Raw genomic sequence first — 23,000 nt, 5'->3', positions numbered from 1 at the left:
ATAAGTCTGTCTGTCTACCTGTCTGTGTCTGTGTCTGTCTCTCTCTCTCTCTCTCTCTCTTCCCCCCACACTCTCCCTCCCTCCCTCCCTCCCTCCCTCCCCTCCCTCTCATTCCCCCTCTCTCCTCCTCCTCTCTCTCTTACCTCTCCCTCTCACCCTACCCCTCCACCTCCCTCTCACTCTCTTACCTCTCCCTCCCCCCCTCCCCCCCCAGCTCCACTCTCACACCCTCCTCCCCCTCCCTCTACACACTCTCTCTCTCCCCTCTCCCCCTCTGTCTTCCCTCTCCCTCTCTCTCTCTCTCTCACTCTCCCCCCCCTCTCTCACTCTCCCCCACCTCCTCTCTCTCTCCCTCCCCTCTCATTGAGCCACTGTGAGGGAGTGAAATTTCAGATAATGTGCTAGATTAACACAGAAATATAGGAACTTGCCTTAACACACAAACATAACTATGGCTTATCCTCAGGAGGACCATGCCCGCAGGTTGACATTCTAGTGAATGTGAGTCAGCTCATTCTGGGCGGTTCCTTCTGGGCCTTTTACCCTCATTGTGACCTGGAAACTATTGCAAATAAATAAAGCAAGAGTGAACTTGAAGTAATTCTGAATTTATTCTGAATCAAAGCAGTTTGGTGCTGGGATTGAGTGTGGAATGGAGCTGTCATTTTCTTATATAGTAGGTAGTGCACCTGAGCAAAGCAATGTGACCCGATAAACAAAGCGGCGTGAATCAGGAAAAGTGTCGACTTTCATTAAAAGACAATAAAAAAATGAAGTACCTGATAATCTGAACCCTGGCTACAAGGAGCAACACCTGACTTGATGGACTTGGACTATCATGGTTTGTGTCATCGCGTATTGACGTTTACTAACTCTGGTTACTTATTTATCAGGTTGGGTGAAGTTTATTGACTACGAGTACTCCGGTTACAATTACCAGGCCTTCGATATCGGAAACCATTTCAATGAGTTTGCAGGTGAGTGCTCCATAGCCTGCAGCTTCTCCACAGAGCTGGCCTGTGCAGCAGCGATATCCCAGAGCCCTCCTTCACACAAAGGTTTATAGGTATCAAAAGCTCATTTCCCCCCCTGCACCTCCTCCTGCCCCCCACTACCTGCACCACCCCTCCCCGCACCCCCCCCCCACCAAAAAAAACAGCACTCTTGAGGCTGGGGGTCAATTTAAATTTCAAAATTGTGGTTGATAAGATTTTTGCTGGTCTTTAGGTTTATGGTATAAATCAGGCATGATCTAATTGAATGGTGAATTGCTCTTAAGGAGTTTAATAGCCCGCCCGTGTACCTCTGCTCCTGTCAGCCCACCTTATGGATTAAGTTATAAAAATGCTAGAACTGCCATTTTTAAGCTTGTCACACTCTTGTGTTATTATTACGTTGCAACGATAGTGCAGAGACAGGCCATTCAACCCAGCAGATCCATGCCTATTTATTTATGCTCCAGGTGAGTCTCCTCCCTACCCTTTTTCTACTAACCCCATCAACGTAACCTTATATTTGTTTCTCCCTTATATATTTATCTAATTTCTCCTTAAATGAATCTCCACCATTCACTTCCTGTTAAAGTTAAAATTGCACCACATCTACCACCTTAAACATTCACTCCCTCCACCACTGATGCACAGCATGTACCATCTACAGGATGCGCTGCAGCAACTCACCAAGGCTCCTTCGACAGCACCTTCCAAACCCGCAACCTCTCCCACCTAGAAGGATGGGCACCAGATGCCTAGGAACGCCACCACCTGCAAGTTCCCCTCCAAGTCGCGCACAATCCTGACTTGGAACCATATTGTCACTGGGTCAAAACCCTGGAACTTTCTCCCTAACAGCACTGTGGGTGTACCTACACCACATGGACTGCAGCAGTTCAAGAAGGCAGCTCACCACCACCTTCTCAAGGACAATTAGGGATGGGCAATAAATGCTGGCCAAGCCAGCGCCGCCCCACATCCTATGAATGAATACATTATTAAAAACCCAATTAATCCCTTCCCCCTACTCTCTTTTTCCGCCATTGCTCTGGTATAGTACAATTCCCTTTTCTGCTATTGAATCTGCTCCCACCACCTCTTCAACCAGTGCATTCCAGATCATCGTAAACTCAGAATAAAAAATGACTTCCCATCTTGCCCCTGACTTTTTTGTCAATTACGTTAAATCTGTGTCATCAGGTTACCAACTCCCTTTCCCGTGGAAACAGTTTCTTCTTATCTGACCTGTCAAAGCTTCTTATAATTGTGAAAACTTTGCTAAATCCCCACTTAACCTTCCCTTCTTTAAGGTTAACAACCAGAGTTTCTCTAAGATTCTCCACATAACTAAGTCCCCTCATCCCTGGTACCATTCGAGTAAATCTCCTCAACTCCTTCTCCATGATATTCTTCTGGTGCTCAGAATTGACTGTCATAATTGTTTTCTTTCTGAACTTAGTATGTAGACACAGTGATTGAAACTATCTTGCTCAAAAAAGCCCTTCTCCCCATGATCACTGCCATCTCTCATGACGTGCGTAACTGTTGACTACAGATAAGGCCAATCTCCCACCGCTTCTTCTTTGCATCCCTCACCATTCACACCTCTCTACTCCCAGTTTTGAATACATGTATCTCGGGATGCTAATACTCTTAAGTTGCTTCACTTCCGCCAACTCAAAAGGCTGGGAAATGAAATTATAATGCTGTTCCTCTGGTAGATGTGATGAAGTGTATTGGGCATGTATTTATGGATGTTGCATCTTTCTGTGCTAGGTGTGAACGAGGTAGACTACAGCCTGTATCCAGATCAACCCTTACAGTTCCAATGGCTGAGAACCTATCTAGAAGCCTGTAAGCGATTTACCAAGAAGGGAGGTGAGGTAACCGACAATGAAGTGCACACGCTCTATGTCCAAGTCAACAAATTCTCTTTGGTAAGTGCAGCATGTGAACCCAAATCAAGAATACCCAAGTTTCAACAACTCTATTCGTCACCCTCTCCATCCGTCCCCACAACCGTTTGCGGTGAAAGACTCATCTGGTGTTAAGTGGAAGTTGTTCCATTTTATAGTGAGAGTATTGTGTTCCCAGGCGTGGGGTGGGGAGAGTAGGTAGAGGGTAGGCTATAAGCTATCTCACTTTCAGCAGCAGAAACCTGACCCTTTCTCTTGCGCTTTGTCCATTCTGCTTCTTGTTGGCTAGATAGTTCTTCAGTGGAAGAAATTGTCCATTGACTGAGCCAAAGTAAGAATGATCCTACAAAATCCAGATACATTGCCCTTCTATATTTGAAGGTGTTATTTGAGTGATTGCCAGGGCACCCAAAAGAATAACCATGGGATTGCTTTCAGCTACCCGAGGGGTTAGATGAGGATGCATCTTAACATCTCATCAAAATGATAGCACTGATGATGATTCTGCAGTCTCTCAGGACAACGCTGAGGTGCCATTCTCGATTCCATCCTCAAGTAGTTCCAGATTGGAGAAGTTGAGGCTGCCGTCTTTGGAGAAGAGAAGGTTGAAAGGAGATTTGATAGAGGTATTCAAAATCATGAGGACAGAGTAGATAGGGAGAAACTGTTCCCGTTGGTGGAAGGATTGAGAACAAGAGGGCACCGATTTTAAGGTAATTGGAAAAGGAAGCAATGGAGACAGAAGGAAAAACTTTCTCATGCAACCAGTGGTTAGGACCTGGAATGCAATGCCTCTGAGTGTGGTGGAGGCATGTTCAATTGAGTCATTGAAGAGGGAATTGGATTGTTGTTGAAAAGGAATGTGCAGGACTATGGGGAGACGGCAGGTGGGTGGCACTAGGTGAAGTGCTCATTAGGAAAACCGGCATAGACATGATGGGCCCAATGGCCTCCTTCTGTGCTGCAATAATTCTGTGATTCTGTGAAGTATCTGGAGTGAGGCTTAAACCCACAACCTTCAGAATTCAAGGTGTGAATGTGACCCACTGAACCAAACCTGCACTTCTCTGCTGAAGGAAATCCTCCCTGTAAGACGATAGTTGATGGCTCAATGTTGGCATCTCACCCAACCCGTCATCCAGTGAATTCACTTGGCTTGGAGGAGAGAGAGATTGTGTTGACTTTTGCCTTTGATATCAAGATGGTGGGCAATTCAAAGGTAAACTAGCTTGTCCAGAGCTTCACCAGAATATGCAACTTGCATTCAATAATATTATGTTCCAACACATTTCACAGGAACGTTACCCGACAAATTTTGCCCGATATGGATATATGAAGACAGGTGACCAAAATCTTGTTCAAAATGGTGGGTTTTAAGGAGGGTCTTGAAGGAGGAAAGAGAGCTGGTAGGTAGGCGGAGAGGTTTAGGGAGAGAATTCCAGAGCTTAGGGCCCAGGCAACTGAAGGCATGGCCACCAACTGGTGGAGTGATGAGATTCAGGGATGCACAAGAAGCCAGAATTGGAGGAGTACTGATATCTCTTGAGGTTGTAGAATTGGAGGACGTTACAGAGAAAGAGAAAGGCGAGGCCATGGAGGGATTTGAAAACAAGGATGCGAATTTTAAAATCAAGGCATTGCTGGCCCAGGAGCCAGTGTAGGTCAGTGAGCACAGGAGTGATAGGGGAGTTGGGCCTTGGTTCCTTTAAGAGTCAGTGATTTAGTACATTGAAAGGATGAAGTAATGTAACCTCCAGATAAAATCCTTAGTGGATTTTGGACCAAGTTGGCACCAGAAAGATATTCTTGCTTCTCCAGAGTAGGAATTGCAGCTTTGAAAGGTCAAATCACAATTCATCTGGACTTTCAGAGCAGTCATCAGAGGGAAGTTCATCAGTCTTGGCTGTATGGTAGCTTTCTCACTCCTGAGTCACTCCAGAAACGAGAGCACAAAATCTGGGCTCGGTGTTCATTGTAGAACGGAGGGAGTGCTTCACAGTCCCAGCTGCTATCCTTCAGATGCACGTTAACTGAGACCCCTGTGTGGTGTCTCAGGTGAATGTCAAAGTTCCCACGGCACAATTTGAAGGTGGACAGGGGAATTTTCCCCATTGTCCTGGGCAACCTGTTGCTTTTAGCACCTAATACAGATGATCTGGATATTTATCTCTTTGCTATTTGTGGGATCAGGTTTTTTAAAAAATTCATTCATGGGATTTGGACATCGCTGGTAAAGCCAGCATTTATTACCCAACCCTGACTGCTCTTGAGAAGGTGATGGTTAAATACTTCCTTGAAAACAACGGAGCCACTTGCTGGGCCACATCGGTGGGACGTTCAGAATCAACCACATTGCTGTGGGCCTGGAGTCACATGTAGGTCAGAACAGGTAAGGATGGCAGATTCCCTTCCCTAAAGGGCATTAGTTTACCAGCTAGGTGTTTATGACAACCCAGTGGTTTCGTGATTCCCATTACTGATTCAAGCTTTTTTTCTAGATTTTATTTAATTAGTTGAATTCAAATTCCCCCAGCTGCTGTGCTGGGATTTAAACTCATGCCTCTAGACATTAGTCCAGGCTGTGTGCAAATTGGCCACTGTATTGCTTACATCCCAGTGTGACTGCACTTCAAACTCCATCGTCTGTACAGTGCTTAAAGGGGGAATCCTAAGGTCATGAAAAGCACTATAAAAAAAGCAAGTTCTTTCATTTCTTTCTACGTGGAATGGTTTATGGTGGAATCTTGAGTATCAAGTTTATTATCAGATTGCTTATGAATCTTAATTTGTCAAATGAAAAATCTATTTATTGAACAATCAGACATTGGAAAAACAATACAGAGCTTAGCAAGGAGGGGACAATGTATGATAATGTGATTGAAATTATGCAAAGCACCCGAAACCAAATAACAGGAACCAATTGAACGGGAGAGATGAAAGCAGAAAATGCTGGAAATACTCAGCAGGCCAGACAGCATCAGTAGGAAGAGAAACAAGAGTTAACGTATGGTGTGTTACAACCTGAAATGCTGCCCCTGTTTCTCTCTCTGCAGGCGCTGGCTGACCTGCTGAGTATTTCCAGCGTTTTCAGTCTTTGTTTCAGATTCCCAACGTCCGCAGTGTTTTGCTTTTGTCTCAGGACGGGAGAAATATTTGCTTTAATGACAGTGTTCGTTTTGAGATCTGGAGTGACTGAACTTGGCTCAGTTGGGGAGCCATCACTCGAGTGGGACAGTAATGAGGTCAGTCCCATTCTGGAACCTGAGTAGCTATTTGAGACTGGCATTGTGGTGCGGTACTGAGAGAGTGCAGCACTTTTGAAGATGCAGACGGTTGGCATGACCTTTCATTTATCTCTTTGGGTTGATATTAAAAGAGCACTATTTGAAGGCCACCTAGGTACAGCAAGTAATGAAGGGAAGTGGTATGTTATCTTTTGTTACAAAGGGGTTGGAGTATAAGTAAAGATGACTTAAGACAATTAGCCAGGGCATTGGTGAGGGCCACACCTGGAGTACTGTGTACAGTTTTTGCCCCCTTATCTAAGAAAGGGCATACCTGTCCTAGGGGGAGTGCAACAAAGGTCCACTGGACTAGTTCCTGGGATGATAGAGTTGTCCTATGAGGAGAGATTGAGTAAACCAGGCCTATGTTCCCTGGAGTTAGAAAAATGAGAGATGAGCTTATTGAAACATAAACCTCTTAAGGGGCTTGACAGGGTAGATGCTGAGAAAATGTTTCCCCGTACTGGGGAATCTAGAACACAGGAGCACAGTCTCAGGATAAGGGGTCAGCCATTTAATACTAAGTTGAGGAGAAATGTCTTCACTCAGAGGGTTGTGAATCTTTGGACTTCTCCACCCCGGAGAGCTGTGGATGCTCAGTTATTGAGTATATTCAAGACAGTGGTCGACAGGTTTTTTGGGTACTCAGGGACTTGAGGGGTATGGGATAGTGCGGGAAGGTGGAATTGAGATAGAAGATCAGCCATGATCTTTCTGGTTGAATGGCAGAGCAGGCTCGAAAAGCTAATTGGTCTACTCCAGCTCCTATGTTTTTTTGCGTTCTTATGCCTTCCATAAACGAAGACTACCAAAAGCAGCATTTGTCGCATAAGTCTCTTAAACCAGGCCATTTATCTTGTTGCTGGTTGTGAGATCATTCTGTATCCAAAATGGTTGCAGGGTTTTTCTAGGCTGCATTTCAAAGTCATTCATCTAGCCTGAGGATCTTTTTAGGAGATGTGACAGTGAATTATATAAATATATTTTAATAAATGCTTAATGCAAGTCTTGTCCTGAGTAAAGTAACATTTCGAACCCATTACAAACTTGTTTGGTGGTTCATTCAGAACCCTCTTCCCTCCACCCTGTTTTTATTACTCCATGCTTTTTTTGTCCTTTATTCCTTCATGGGATATGGGCATCTGTTGCAAGGCCAGCATTTGTTGCCCACCCCTAATTGCCCTTGAAATGAACGGCTTGCTAGGCCATTTCGGAGGGCGGTTTATAGCCAACCACATCCACCCTTCTGTATTTTGTCCGTGCACCACAACAAGTCTTTAATGTGGAAAAGCATCTCTACTAAGGTATCTCACATGAATGCACTTAGACAAAAGCATGAACACCAAACCATGAGAAGGAGCTGGTGGGAGGTTGGGGGTTGGGGGGGTGTGGGGGGTGAGTGAGCGGAGTGTGGTGGGGGTAAAATGATTTGAAAGCTTGATCAAAATGGTGGGTTTTAATCTGGGGTGTTGCGCAAGAGGTGGAAGAGTTTCAGGAGAGAATTCCAGAGTGCAGGGCCTAGATGGCCAAAAGTGCTGGGACAAAATGGGATACATGAGAGGCCATATTCTGAGGAGCTGAAAGTTTTAGATCATAGGGCTGTAGGAGGCCATGGAATTTGGGAGCAGCAAGATCATGAAGCGACCTTCTTAAAAAATCTTTTTAAATAATAATATTTGTCTGTCTGCATCCCCAGAAACCATCATAGAGCCAGTACAGCACAGAGAGAGAGGCCATTTGGCCCATAGAGACCATGCTGGCTTCCTGTAGAGCAATCCAATCAGCCCCATTTCTCCATTTAGAAAATGACTTTAATTTGGCTGGAAATGGAATGCAACAGTCCAGATTACAATGAAAGCTGGAAGACTCATTGCAGGGCATTGAACTCGAAGGGTTGTTTACTAACTTATAAATGCTGTTCATTAACAGCTCGATTTTACAAGCAGACTTTTCTCACTGAATGACCTCACCCTGTTCAGGCAGGACAAATGTATCATTAGACGGGGAGGGATTATCCATCGACCCAGCTCACCCTAATCAGCTTATACTGAAAGCAGGTCAGACAGGGTGAGAGATGATCGGGCTGAATCTAGTCCAAACAAGGCCCATTGGCAAAGGATTTATCAGATTGCTCATTGGCTGATTTGATGGAACCAAGAAGCCTCATCGGATGATACAAGTGCAGCGCGTTACTATATTGAACCTACCATTCAGTTCCACAAAAGTTAACCTCCACCTCTGAATTCTTCTCTCTGGGGTCAGGGCACTCTGTCAGTACCTAAAATATTCAAATCTTCCTCAAGCACTTTTCATTGCCCCAACTCTTGATTCAACCTCTAAACCAATGCCACACTGAAAATGCAAAATAGCAATCTTTCCTTTACCTTTACAACAAAATTCATCCGATTCCCTCATGTCATTTTCTGTGGCAGTGACCCAGGAAGGCTTGTGAAATTGCTGAATATAGGTAAAGGAGTGAAAGTATCCACCTGTGATAACTACCTGCACAAAATATTGTGCAGAAGTCAGGGAGATGCCAAACAGGAGTGCAAATAACACACACAAACTCACTACATTGCACAGTGTGCACTAGAGTACACGATAACTCTCAAACTCACTACATGACACAGTGTTCACATTACACAGCGTGCACGAGAGTACATCATAACACACACAAACTCACTACATTATACAGTGTGCACTAGAGTATATCATAACACACACAAACTCACTACATTATACAGTGTGCACTAGAGTATACCATAACACACACAAACTCACTACATTGCACAGTGTGCACTAGAGTATACCATAACACACACAAACTCACTACATTATACAGTGTGCACTAGAGTATACCATAACACACACAAACTCACTACATTATACAGTGTGCACTAGAGTATACCATAACACACACAGACTCACAACATTGCACAGCGTGCACTAGAGTACCCGATAACTCTCAAACTCACATGACAGTGTGCACATTACACAGCGTGCCCGAGAGTACATCATAACACACACAAAATCACTACATTATACAGTGTGCACTAGAGTACACGATAACTCACAAACTCACTACATGACACAGTGTGCACTGGAGGACACCATAACACACAAACACTACATTGTGCAGCGTGCACTAGAGTATATCATAACTCTCAAACTCACTACATTATACACTGTGCACTAGAGTATACCATAACTCTCAAACTCACTACATTATACAGTGTGCACTAGAGTATACCATAACTCCCAAACTCACTACATCACGTAGCGTGCACTAGAGTACGCCATAACTTTCAAACTCACTACATCATGTGGTGTGCACTAGAGTACACCATAACTTTCAAACTCACTACATTACACAGTGGCGCCTGACACAATTTCAGGTGCTGCACACCACATCACACTCTGCTTAACATGACGTGGCGCATAGGTTTCTGGTAATAACTTACAGATTCATGACCAATCACTGCATTAAAACACTCCTTTTGTTAATTTTTGCTTTCAGGCATCTCATTTCTTCTGGGGTTTCTGGGCCTTGATTCAAGCCAAGTATTCAACAATAGAGTTCGATTTCCTAGGGTAAGTACCTCATCCCATCTACAGGACCTGCCGAACTCCCATCATGAGCAACTGTCTCTTTCTTATCCCTTCTTTGAAATTCATTTCACACATTTAATTCCTGAGTGGAAAAGCCCAAAATAAATACTCTCCGATTCCCAAAAGGTAATGATGTGAAACCCTAGAGTATTTCTCAATCTTGACATTACCCAATCCAATCATTCATTCACAGGTAACTTTTCTTCCTCACCTTTATGATCATCTCTGTCTGTAGGTAACATATATAACTTCCAGTCCCATTCCCAACTACATATTTATCCCAATTATTTAGAAAATCCTTTCCTTTGGGAAATGGACCATTGGGTAAGTGAGAGGTGGTTTACTTAGTGAATTCTTTCAATCACACTGGTTTCATATACTGTGACATGGCTCTCTCCAACATAACGCACTAGCTTCTGTTTTATCTTTAAATAGCAAAAAGTGCATTGTTCTCTACCTACCCACCCACCCCCACTCCTTCTCGTCTCTCAAGGATATCATTCTTTTTGTCTTGCAGGTATAGTGTCCTGAGGTTTAACCAGTATTTCAAGATGAAGCCCCAAGTCATTGCTCTTCAGACACCAGAGTGATAGGGTGAATGGCGTTCCACCCATCATTGCACAATCGTCCAGAAACCTTCAGTTGGTCCTTCCAACTCCCTCTGTGGACAGACTCCCTTCCTCGACCAGCCACTTGTTGCATCTAACATTGCGATTTGTGAAGTAGATTAACCCCAAATTCTTCACCGTTGTTCCCTTTAAGGAGAGCTCTGAGAAATCGGTTGCTTGCTCCTCATGACTAAAGCCTTGGCTTCACGTTTTGCTTTTGGTTTTCAATCCCGATTGTGCCCAGGGACTTAGCCAAAGTGCCCTTTAGAACCTTTCCTCTTTCCTCCCTCTTTCAATTACTCCAATAATCTCCAATCGCAAGCTCCTTATCTATTTTGCCCTTGATAGGGACCAAACCTAGGGACCAACCTGGACAGGCGGCTATGAGAGAAGGAGTGGTTGTGGTGAAGGGGAGGTGGGGGGGTGGTGGGGAAGCAGGCTTAAAAAAACCTTTTAGTTGCTACTTAGTCATTTAGATTATCCCACCATGATTACGGGGAAGCGCAGACTGACGAAAGGTCAAAGGTCCGAAATGACCTTTGAATTTAACTTGGTCAAAAGTTGTTCAGAAGAAATGATGTTTTGTCCCAGCCCTAACAGCACAAGAATGGAGTCAGCAAACCTGTGTTTTTTTTTAAATTAATAAACGACATATGCATGGCCACTGACCGAATTGGAGCCCAAAGCTTTAAAAAGGTAGGCATGCCCTTGCCCTCTGGCATTATTGCAGCCCATTGGGGGAGGGGGGAGGGCCTGGCAGGAAGTGATGTTGCAATATGATACAACCTATCCCATAAAAACATAGTGTGTGGCATGAGAAAATGCCACTTGCCCCATGGAACCCACTTGTTCCACAGCCCTGCACACGCCACTCTCTCGTGGAGTCCATCCAATTCATGAATGGTCACGAAGGTTAACTCAGCGAGCTTCACTTTGCCGCTGTCACTGGGTGACAGCGTTAACCTTTTGAACTTTGCAGATAGCAAGATCACCCCAGAACTAAAATTGTGAAAAGTTTACTTGTGGAAAGTGGTGTAATGAAGCCACGTGCTCGCACATGATGCCATCGCGCTCAGAACTCAACCCCATGCCGCCTGCAGCCCTGTATTGTGTTCGGTTATCACAGGGAAGGGCCAGTTGAATTATTTTGAGGACAAAGGTTCCCTGCATCAGAAACGCACACCAGTGGGAAAACTGCACAGGCAAGTGAACCCTGTTTGAAAAGGCGGTGGAACAGAGCTGCAGGGACCAGGGAGAGGGACAAAGGTAGCAGACAGGCACTACTCCTGCTCACCCTATGTATCCAGATTGAAACAGAATGAGTGAATCACTCCAGTAGCTTGTGACTGACTGACTGACTGACTTGAGCGCTAAAGCCTGTGAGCTTTGATAGCTTTTATTAAACCACCTTCCTTTTTGCAAAACCCCTTGGCTCTGATGTGCGGTAAGAGTCGGCAGCTCTCTGAGAGAGGCTCTTAGTTGTATGATAGCCTGTATATTTGCCACTAACCTAAAAATGTTACTTTAGTCCCGGTGTTAGAGATTGCCAGCTTTATCCTGCTGCTGTCCTGAGTTTCTGTCCACAGAAATATTTCTGTAATCCTTGTTCAGGTCACTGGATGAATAAGAGAGAGGCCTGTGAGGCTCTTGGCGAGGGTGACAAAAATTCCCTTGGTCACGCTGGCACAGTGAGGAGAAGCAGTAATTTCTCAACCTTTTTGGATAACTGCAACCTTGAGCCAAAGAAAACTAATTTCCCCTTGCTGCTGCTGATGTACAGGAGAGTGTGACATTTCTTTATAATACCGTGGAGAGCTTCATGTGCACCCAGTAGAATTCTGCTCCATTTTGAAGCAATGTGATCTGTACAGGAATGGTTGTGTGCTCCTCCCCCCTCACTCGCTCCACCCCCCTGTTTGCAGCTGCCTGTGGTCAGCTCGCATGGCGATTGGTTCTTGGGTCCAAAAGCATGTTTGAGACGAGAACTCAAATGCTGCCACGTGATTACATTAAAGCCGTGTAAACTGACCCATCTTAAAACCTACTGCTTCCTTCTCTTTCTAAATCAACAAAGGCCGGTTCGTAGCAGCATCTTAATAAAAGGTCTCGATTCCTGTGTGGCGATCGCATGCATTGACGCCTGGGTAACGGGTAGAGCTGCGATCCATTTAGCGAGACTGTGTGCCCACTATTTGTAGTGGTGTTTGCCCACCGTTAGCTTCTCAACTCATCAAGATGCTTTGTTTGTAATTGACTCTGCACAGCACTGGTTACACTTTAAACATGCCTTTATTTGACTATGGTGATGGGTGACAGAAGGACGGTCAATGCAGTCTAACCATGTGCCCTGGGTCGAGTTGGCAGCCTGCTGCCAGGACCAGCCCTCTGACCTCTTCGAGTCTCGGAGGTGGAGGAGAATGAAGGCAGGATTTGTTCCCCTCTCGCCTCTGAGCTAGACAGTGTGGCACTGGGCATCGCAGTTGAGGGGAGGGCACCTGAATGCCCCAGCCCCAGGGACTAAGTCCCGTTAAGAGTAGCTGGAAGGGTTTGAGGGCCTGTTAAGCATTTCAGCAATCCCATCCCTCCCTGCCCTAGCTCTCTTTTCTGATCCTAACTTCGTTTCTGGCCGTGATTTACGGTTCAACTGATCATTTGCAGAAATCTAGCATTATAGAGACTTCGAACTGTTTACTGTATTGTACATTTTGTAATTATGATGCAACTTTTTTTTTGCGAAACGCCTGTTTATAAACAAGTGAACTGTGATATTTATCAGTGTGCAAACTTTGTCCCGATTTAAAATGAGGGCGGTTGTTTTTGATGAAGTATTTGATTAATGAGCCGGATACTTAACTGTGACAAACTGTACCCGGGGTGGTCTGTTGAATCATTTCTGTTCAACTCGTTTCCAGCTGCTACTTGGTGGCTCGGACGTTCCTTCAGGCTGTGGACTCGCCTTCTGCCAAGCCTCACAATTAGACTGCGCTCAGGGGAGGGGAGACATGGGGGCAGAGAGGGAGGTGGGGTTGTGGGGAGCCATGATTTCAGTTCGAGTTTTGCTTTGGCCTCTGTTGAAAGCTCATTCAAACCCTTTTAATTAACTCAGTAACAGAACCCTTCCTGTTGTAAGGTACCAAAGTATCGAGATGTTCAGAACGGAGGAGAATTTAATCGCACTTGGACTCTTGTGAATTCTAATTCTGTTGCGATTCAGGGCTTGTGCACCTGACCTCCAATAAACTTGAATAGGCAATTGGACCAAGTCATTTGGTTTTGTTTGACTAAATTTGTTCTATTGGTTGACCGTGTGGCCATGTGAAGGTTGAACAAAACTGACCATTTCATAAGTGCAAGATAACCTGGGATAAAACTGATGACAGAGAATCTGGGCCCGGCTGGTTTCTCTACCTCTTGCAGAACTCTACAAACATTTTGATTGTACTGCTAATAATCTTGTAAATAAAATGTAGTCTCTGGAAGACTTTCTGTGCACTTAACCTTGCGCGTATTAGTTTTTACTTTGAGTGAATTTATTTCAATGTGCCCCACACTCTTGTGAGGTGCACAGTCCACACGTCACCTGACATCACCCAAGTGAAATGAACCGAAGTATTCAGCACGGCTTAAACACTGATAAGGACAGAGTACCTCATCGTAACAAATGTACCGAGCACTTCACACTGTGACCCGTGTCACGAATGTCGCATGAATGGTTTTATAGAGTAAAGGAGAAACTGTTACCAGTGGCAGGGAGCTTGGCAACCAGAGGACACTGATTTAAGGTGATTGGCAAAAGAACCAGAGGTGTCATGAGGCAAACATTTTTTTTGCAAAGTGAGTTGCTGAGATCTGGGATGCACTGCCTGAAAGGCTGGTGGAAGCAGGTTCAATAGTGACTTTCAAGAGAGCATTGATTAATATTTGAAGGGGAAAAATATGCAACGCCATGGGCAAAGGACAGGGAGTGGGATTAGCTGGATAGCTCTGGCAGAGAGCTGGCACAGGCACAACGGGCCAATGAACTCCTTCACTTCTGCATCATTTTGATTCCATGTGAGCACTTCATATGGTGACACGTACAGAGCGCTTCACAAGCACAAGAGGTAGAAAGTGCCTCACACAGAATGCTCGATGTAGCAACAGACAAACTGAAAGTATCTTACACCAACGAATGTACAGGAGCACCTCCAACAGCCCCACCTCCACCCCTACCTACCTGGCATGTCGAGTCTCAGTTGTACAGTGCCTTATGTTGTTATGATCCCAGCTGATGTTACTACTGGACAAGCCAGACCCCAGGGTGGAACCCAGTGTGATAGATACTAACTTTTATTTTTTGTTTAGAAACAGGGAGCATGGCTACTGAACAGAGTCACAGGAATCAGCTGATAGACTTTTAGCAAAAGAATAAGACATTTATTAAACAAGAAAAGATGAGCTATACCACAATGCTCCGCCTACAGCTATACCTTTACAGATATATGCAGGTTTGTAAGGATAACGCAAGTTACAGGACCTATCTTATACACATGTTCACAGTAAATACAATCCGTGTAAACCAATAGGTGACCTGCAGTCAGACACACAACACTCTGAAACCAAGAGACAGGAATTCACCAAGGCTCCTTAGAAAGCCACTTCCAAACCCACGACCATTGCCATCTAGAAGGACAAGGGCAGCAGATAGATGGAAACACCATCGCCTGCAAGTTCCTCTCCAGTCACTCACCATCCTGACTTGGAAATATATCGCCATTCCTTCACTGTCACTGGGTCAAAATCCTGGAGCTCCCTTCCTGACAGCACTGTGGGTGTGCCTACAGCATATGGACTGCAGCAGTTCAAGAAGGCAGCTCACCACCACCTTCTCAAGGATAATTAGTGATGGGCAATAAGTGCTGACCTGGCCAGCAAAGCCCACACCCCATGAATGAATAAAAAAAAAAGATGCCACCCCAAACAGATGCTATGTATCTCTCATCAACTCCCCCCAGATGTTTGTTGCACTGTGAGCCAATCGGTCTCACTGAACTCTGTCTTTCACACGAGCGTTTCCAATCTCCCCTCTTGAAGCTAACTGGCTTTGGAATTTTCTCCCAAAAGAAGCTTTGTCTTGGATGCCTTCCGCAATGGCCCACTCGCCAGGGTTTTGATCTCTCCTTCCGATGTTCCTCTCCCCTGGATCGCCACATGCATTCAAGCTTTGCCTTCCACACACCCTCTCTCAGATACTCAGCTGTGCCAACAGAACACCACATGCCCATAGTAAGGAGTCACCAATCTTTGGCTGCCTCCTCAAATTTTCTGGTTTCTTACAAGCCTATTTTGCTTTAAGTCTGAATCCTGCAGCTTTCTACCTTTAAGCTTGGAGTCTTCCTCTGCTCCTCACTCTCAACTTCGCTTAACAGGACCTTTTCCAGAATTACCTGGAAAAACTCAGCAGGTCTGGCAGCATCAGTGGAGAAGAAAAGAGTCGACGTTTCGAGTCCTCACGACCCTTCAACAGCCCAGTTCTGCTGAAGGGTCATGAGGACTCGAAACGTCAACTCTTTTCTTCTCCGCCGATGCTGCCAGACCTGCTGAGTTTTTCCAGGTAATTCTGTTTTTGTTTTGGATTTCCAGCATCTGCAGTAGTTTTTTGTTTTTAGGTCCTTTTCCAGGTTCCTGTTCTTTTCCTTTGACTAGAAGGTGGTCTTGGGACTTCCCCCCGCCCCACCCTCCTGGTTTCTGGGACCTTCCCCTGTTCTTATGGGGAATCTGCTTTCTGCAGTTCCCTCTCCTGTCCAGCTCCTCCTGGGTCCTGGTTTCAACTGAATTGAAGCTACTTTTCTGGGTTTTTTTCTGTCTCTGTGGGTCCCTCTCTCAGATCCCCATGCCACTAGGCAACAGCACAGTTTTCTTCTACCTTGCATTTGTTTTAACTTCCCTTCAAGAGTCATAAAACCTAATTAAAATACAGGCATCTTTTAACGTGAAACTAAAACTCAAGTTCCCCCTCTTTCTTAACACACAAATACAGAAAATGAATTAAACATAAACTAAAAGCTAAAACACATTCCTAACACCCACAAATACAAATATAATTTACTTAAACTATCTTGAGTCCTCAACAATGTACAGTTGGGTTCTCTATGTATATGTTTTATCCTTTAATGGGATGTTGACATTGATAGTGTTCTTCACTCACTGTGAAAGGCATTTATCCATAAAAAAGGGGGAGCTTTAACTTTGCATACTGGGCATTGAACAATGGGAACAAATCACACAAATTTTATGGAGCCCACTCAGTGTTTGTGGTGATGAGACAATAAGAATGAAAATCAGACGGGTTATGCATTGGGTGGGCCAACCACTTTACCAGGTCATCAACCCAGGGGGAAACATTGAAAATTACCCTGATACCTCACCAAATTTTATATTTCTGCCCCACAGCCAATGGACAATCTTTCTCAACCAGCTGTGCCGGAAAACTCTCTCACAAAGATGAGAGAAAGTAAGCTGAGACAATTCTGTAAGAAAGTTCCTGAAACAGTTGAATATTCATATTTTGAATAGACTGTACAAGTGGAATGTTGGAAAGTCTTTAGAATATCTTTTTTTATTCACTCACGGGATGTGAGCATCACTGACTAGGCCAGCATTTGTTGCCCATCCCTAATTGCTCTTGAGAACGTGGTGATGAGCTGCTTTCTTGAACCGCTGCGGTCCATCTAGAGTAGGTGCACCCACGTTCCAGAATTTTGACCCAGCAACAGTGAAGGAACGTCATTATAGTCACAAGTCAGGATGCTGTGTGACTTGGAAGGGAATTTGCAGGTGGTGGTGTTCTCTTACATCTGCTGCCCTTGCTCTTCTAGGTGGTAGAGGTCACGGGTTTGAAGGAGCCTTGGCGAGTTGCTACAGTGCATCTGGTAGATGACATACACTGCTGCCACTGTGTGTCAGTGGTGAAGGGAGTGAATGGTTAAGGTGGTGGATGTAGTGCAATTTTAACTTTAAAGGAAGGATTGAAAGGGTGAAATTTATTTGACCATTTTGATGGATTCCCAATATAAATTTTGTTAAAAAGCAGAGTAACAGCTCAGGTTGCAGTTACACCAGGCCTGACCTACACTGTGAGTTCCCAGTCACCCTTGTAAGAGGTGGAACTTCTAACTGATAAAAGAGAGTCTAACCAAGGAATGAATACTCTGCTGCTGAGTTCCTCCACCTCCCAGGCATCCATAGGATATACATTGTGAATGCTGGTCGAACTTTGAAGCCTCGAAAGATCCCTCCCAAAAAAAAGGGTTGACTTATACATCAAGTATAAAAGTGAACCACTGGAGTGGGTTTGGGTGGTCACCATCTTTGTCATTGGCTACATGGGATGTCTTAAACTCCCATGATTCTTTGCAGCACAGCCCGTGTCACCTGCTTGATCCCTTGCACCCAGTTACAAGGTATCAATAAGTAAAACATTCATTTCTGGGGTGAAAATTTGAGGCTGACTATCAACACGAGTATAGCATGTTGTGGCTGAAAAGTGTGGGGGGGTGGAGGGTTTGTGGAGTGGGGTGGAGGGAGTGTAAGGGGGGTGGAGGGAGGGTGGGGGGGGTGGGGCTCGATTTGTATGCTGACTATATGTAAAAACTTGAATTTTGGGGCCATTGAATAAGGTCATTGCAAATGCCAGGTTGGCTTATAGACTGGCCTGTGGTAATTGGAGGTAGGAATGGGCAGTGAGCAAAAACCAAGAAAGTGTTACAAAGTATAATACAAAAACAGGTCATTCAGCTCAACAGGTCCACGCCATGTTTGTGCTCGACATGAGCCTCCTCCCTCTCTCTTCATCTAATCTTGTCAACATATCCTTCTATTCCTTTCTCCTTCAGTCGTGTAAATGCATCAACACTATTCCACTATTCACCCCAACTACTCCCTGTGCTAGTGATGTCCCAATTCTTACCGCTGTCTGAGTGAAGAAGCTTCTCCTCAATTCTCTTTTAGGTTTATTAGTGACTTTCTAATACTTATGGCTGCTGCATCTGGTCTGGCCTACAAGCAGAATCACCTTGTCTACATCTATCCTCTCAAACCCGTCCACGCAGATACAGCTGAACTCAGCAGCAGGAGCCCCTGAAAATTAAGATTTTGAAAAATCAAATTTTGACTAGACTGTACAAGTGAAACGTTGGGAAGTCCCGAGAGCAAGTAAGTTTATCTTGATGATTAGAAAAAATGGAGTATTGACCTCCTTTGTAAAGGGCAGGATGAAAATGAAAGTTTTCTCAAGGGATCATCCCTAACCCTGAATGGCAACCAGTGCGAGAGCAACAAGCGCTGGCCCCTGAGATACGCCTGTATTGGCACAGTTGTCTCCCAGCGTCCTGATCTGGAGCGCTGCGTGCAGCTTTAGTCTCCTTATTTTACAAAAAAAGGTATAGTTGCCTTAGAAGCAGTTCAGAAAACGTTCACTGGACTCATTCCTGGGATGAAGGGCTTATCCTATGAAGAAAAGTTGAACGGGTTGGGCCTATGCCCATTGGAGGTTAGAAAAATGAGAGGTGATCTTGTTGGAACACATAAGATCCTGAGGAGACTCGATAGGGTGGATACCCAGAGGATGTTTCCTCTTGGTGAGCCTAAAACTAGAGGACATAGTTTCAAAATAAGAGATCTCCCTTTTCGGACAGATCAGGAAAGGGTTGTTTGTGTGCGGAATTCTCTTCCCCAGAAAGCAGTGGAGGCTGGGTCTTTGAATTTATTTAAGGCAGAGTTAGACAGATTTTCGTTTGGCAAGGGAGTCAAGGGTTATGGGTAGGGGGTGGGGGGTGGGGTGCAGACAGGAAAGTGGAGCTGAGACCACGACCAGATCAGCCATGATCTTATTGAATGGTGGAGCGAGCTCGAAGGGCCTGTTCACACCTCAGCAGGGTCAGTGCTGGCAGGTACAATCCAGGCAGAATCGGCAGCATTGCTGATTCTGATTGAGCTATAAAAGCAGCCTCCGGTGCCTACGGTTTGAAACTTCCATATTCCGTAGGGGGATTGGAGCTGGCGGAAGCAGAACGCACTGGTGGAGTAATGTGGTTATCTTGTAGGAATGTGTTAAGTGCTTGGAATGAACAGCTGATTTCAAGAACGAGGAAAGGAAAATACCTGCGTTTATCGCCTATCGTAAACTTTAGATTGTCACAAAAATGTTACAGTCAACTACGTACTTTTTGAAGCATAATCACTGATTTCTGGTAGGGAAATACAACAACTGAGCTATAGTCTGAGGCTAAAAGTGCATTTAAAAAACAGGTCGTGTACTTGTAATTCCCTTAAATGTAGAAGGTTAAGGGATGATCTGACTGAGGTGTTTATTCCAGATGATCTAGAGAAGTTGACAGGCTAGTTAGAAAGAAACCATTTCCCCTGTTGGAGAGTTCAGTGAACTGGCTGCATAAATTTAAAACTAGAAGCAGGTTGGGAGTTGATTGCCAGCGGCTATATCCTCTGATGGATGGAGTGCTGCTCGAGGGGGACACCGTCTGGGAATTAGAGCTCAGCCATTCAGGGGTGTTGTCAGAAAGCACTCCTTCACGCACAGGGCTAGGGCAACCTGGAGCTCTCTCCCCCCGCCCCAAAAAGCTGTTGAGGCTAGGGATCAATTGAAATATTGGAAACTGAGATTGACAATTTTTTGTTGGGCAAGGGTGCTGAGGGTGAAGGAGCCAAGGTGGGTAAATGGAGTTCAGACACAGATCAGCCATGATCTCACTAAAAGATGGAGCAGTTTGGCGGGGCTGAAAGGCCTCCTCTTGCTCCTATGTTTCGACCATGTGGGCTTGGGTTCCGTGCTGAGATTAAAGACCGAAATGTTAATTACAGGCTTGTGAGGGACACCGAGTCCTGTTTTATATTTCAGAAGATACCCCGCTCAACCAAATACTACACGTCCCATTCTAGGCTGTTGCTTTTCAGCTCTGCCCCATAGTCACATCTACCTGCGCACATAAGCAGCAGACAAGTGTCAAGTGCTTAGTTCCATTCTGAGGTACAACGCCCCATTTCATGACTTGAGTCTCTACTCTAGACTGATGCTTCATTGCAGGACCGAGGGAGTGCTGCACTGACAGAGGTGCTGACAGTTGGATGAGGCGTTAAACCGAGACTCTGCCCTCTCAGGCACAAAGAATGACAAACAGTTAAGGACTAATTCATAAACAAAATCAAGGGGATGCTTGAAATCTGAAATTAAAACAGAAGATGTTGGAAATACCCAGCAGGCCTGGCAGCATCTGTGGCGAGTTAACCAGAGTTAATATTTTAGGGTGATGACTGTCAGAACGAGCAGGCAAAATTAAATGAAGTCTCAGTTGGTTGAGTTGCTATCGAAGGAAGGGAGATTCGAAAGACGGTAACTGTTTACTCCACAGGAAAACAATGAAGATTACAAGGTACCCAAGGCATGCAAGGAAACTCTTTCGAGTTATCAACAGTCACAGATTGCAACTCTTTCGAGTACAATCACAGTTCTTGGTTTCCGGGAGCGGGACATGAACCCACAACCCTCTGATTCAAAGGCGAGGGTGCTATGAACTGAGCCAAGAAGGACAAACATTTTAGAGATGCTAATCCCATCCGGGTTTAGAGGGGACTTGGAATAAAGCCAACTCTACTGAACTTCTGAGAGGAATTCTAAACCAAGCGTACATGCACTGGACAATCCACTAGGTGGCAGCACATTTGGTCCTCCTGCAACCTCAAAGCCTGAAGATTTCTAAGCCAGGAAAATAGGAGCTTGGGGAATGACTTGAAATCACTCAATCTAAAAACAGATGCCAGGAAGAAAGAACAGGTTTGCACAGGGATAAGGCATTAAAGAAAGGCAGGGGGAAAAAAAAAGGTGATGCTAAATGGAGAGATGAAGAGTGCTGGACAAAAACAAAAATACCTGGAAAAACTCGGCAGGTCTGGCAGCATCTGCGGGGAGGAACACAGTTAACGTTTTGAGTCCGTATGACTCTTCAACAGAACTAAGGAAAAATAGAAAAGAGGTGAAATATAAGCTGGTTTAAGGAGGGGGTGGGGGTGGGACAAGTAGAGCTGGATAGAGGACCAGTGATAGGTGGAGATAACCAAAAGATGTCACAGACAAAAGGACAAAGAGGTGTTGCAGGTGGTGATATTATCTAAGGAATGTGCTAATTAAGGGTAGAAAGCAGGATGAGCAAGGTACAGATAGCCCTAGTGGGGGTGGGGTGGGGGGAAGGGATCGAAATAGGCTAAAAGGTAGAGATAAAACAATGGATGGAAATACATTTAAAAATAATGGAAATAGGTGTGAAAAGAAAAATATATATAAATTATTGGAAAAGTGGGGATCGGAAAGGGGGTGGGGATGGAGGAGAGAGTTCATGATCTAAAGTTGTTGAACTCAATATTCAGTCCGGAAGGCTGTAAAGTGCCTAGTCGGAAGATGAGGTGCTGTTCCTCCAGTTTGCATTGCACTTAGTGCCATTCCCCCACCTTCTCCCCACAGCCCTGCAAATTTTTCCTTTCCAGATAACAATCTAAGTCCTTCGTGAATGCCTGGATTGAACCTGCCTCCACAGGCAGTGCATTCCAGATCCTACCCATTCGCTGTGTGAAGCCATTTCATGACTCCATTACTCCTTTTGCCAATTATCTTCAATCTGTGCCCTCTTGTTCTCGATCCTTCCACTAATGGGAACAGTTTCTCCCTATCTACTCTGTCCAGGCCCCTCTGATTTTTTTTTATACCTCTATCAAATCTCCTCTCAACCTTCTCTTCTCCAACGAAAACAGTCCCAAACTCTCCACTCTATCCATGTAAGTGAAGCTCCTTATCTCTGGAATATTCTCGTGAATCTTTTCTGCACTCTCTCCAACGCCTCCATGTCCTTCCTAAAGCCTGGCCCCCAGATACGATACTCCAGCTGAGGCTGAACCAATGTTTTATATATTCTTCTGCACGTCACTGGGGACCCAACGTGAAACTGTTTTACTCCAGTAAACGTGGTGAGGGGAAGTTCTCTTCTTGTAGTGTGACTCCTAGGGCAGAATTTTATATTAGTCGGGCGGGCGGGACCGACCCAATCGGCGGTGGGCGCGGAGCCGATCTCTGCCAGCGAAACGGGCTGCGCCGCCATTTTGCGCGGGCGGGCGGGCCAATTAAGGCCCACCCAGCGCATTGCAGACTCCCATGGACAGCGGGAATTTCAAATGTGCGGCGGGCGTGCACAGATTACCAGTTCCAATGGGGAACCGGTGGTCTGAATAAAGAAAGGCCAGGCAGCCTCCTTTAGGCTGTTCACCATGGCCAGCGACCGGGCTCCAGAGGAGGTCAGGGCAGAGGAGGAGGAGGGGGGCAGGCTGCAGGGTAGGCCAGCGGGGGGGGCCACTGTGCCCCTTGGTTCTCTGACGCCTGCCTTGCTGCCCTCCTCGAAGAAGTGTCACATCGTCGGGAGGTGTTGTTTCCCGAGGATGGGAGGAGGAGGGCCCCCCACGTCACAAAGCAGGCCTGGCAGGAGGTGGTGGATGGGGCGGAGGTGGTCAGCTCCATGGATGCTGTGGTGATCATGAACCCAGTGCCGCAAG

General features: G+C 45.3%; 1 protein-coding gene across 1 annotated transcript in view; it reads left to right on the top strand.

Annotated features, from left to right (window-relative positions):
* etnk2 (ethanolamine kinase 2) overlaps positions 1-13,901 on the top strand; it is a 65,990-nt gene extending 52,089 nt beyond the window's left edge. The window contains exons 5-8 of the mRNA XM_078546388.1: positions 894-977; positions 2,769-2,929; positions 9,710-9,783; positions 10,319-13,901. Coding sequence (XP_078402514.1) covers positions 894-977; positions 2,769-2,929; positions 9,710-9,783; positions 10,319-10,391 — 392 coding nt within the window. The 3' untranslated portion in view covers positions 10,392-13,901. The remainder of the gene's footprint in view (positions 1-893; positions 978-2,768; positions 2,930-9,709; positions 9,784-10,318) is intronic.
* Positions 13,902-23,000: the final 9,099 nt, after the last annotated feature.

This window comes from Cetorhinus maximus, chromosome 8, assembly GCF_964194155.1.
Source record: "Cetorhinus maximus chromosome 8, sCetMax3.hap1.1, whole genome shotgun sequence".
NCBI lineage: Eukaryota > Metazoa > Chordata > Chondrichthyes > Lamniformes > Cetorhinidae > Cetorhinus > Cetorhinus maximus.
The sequence above is the reverse complement of the archived record's forward strand: the minus strand, read 5'-3'. Positions and strand labels throughout refer to the sequence as shown.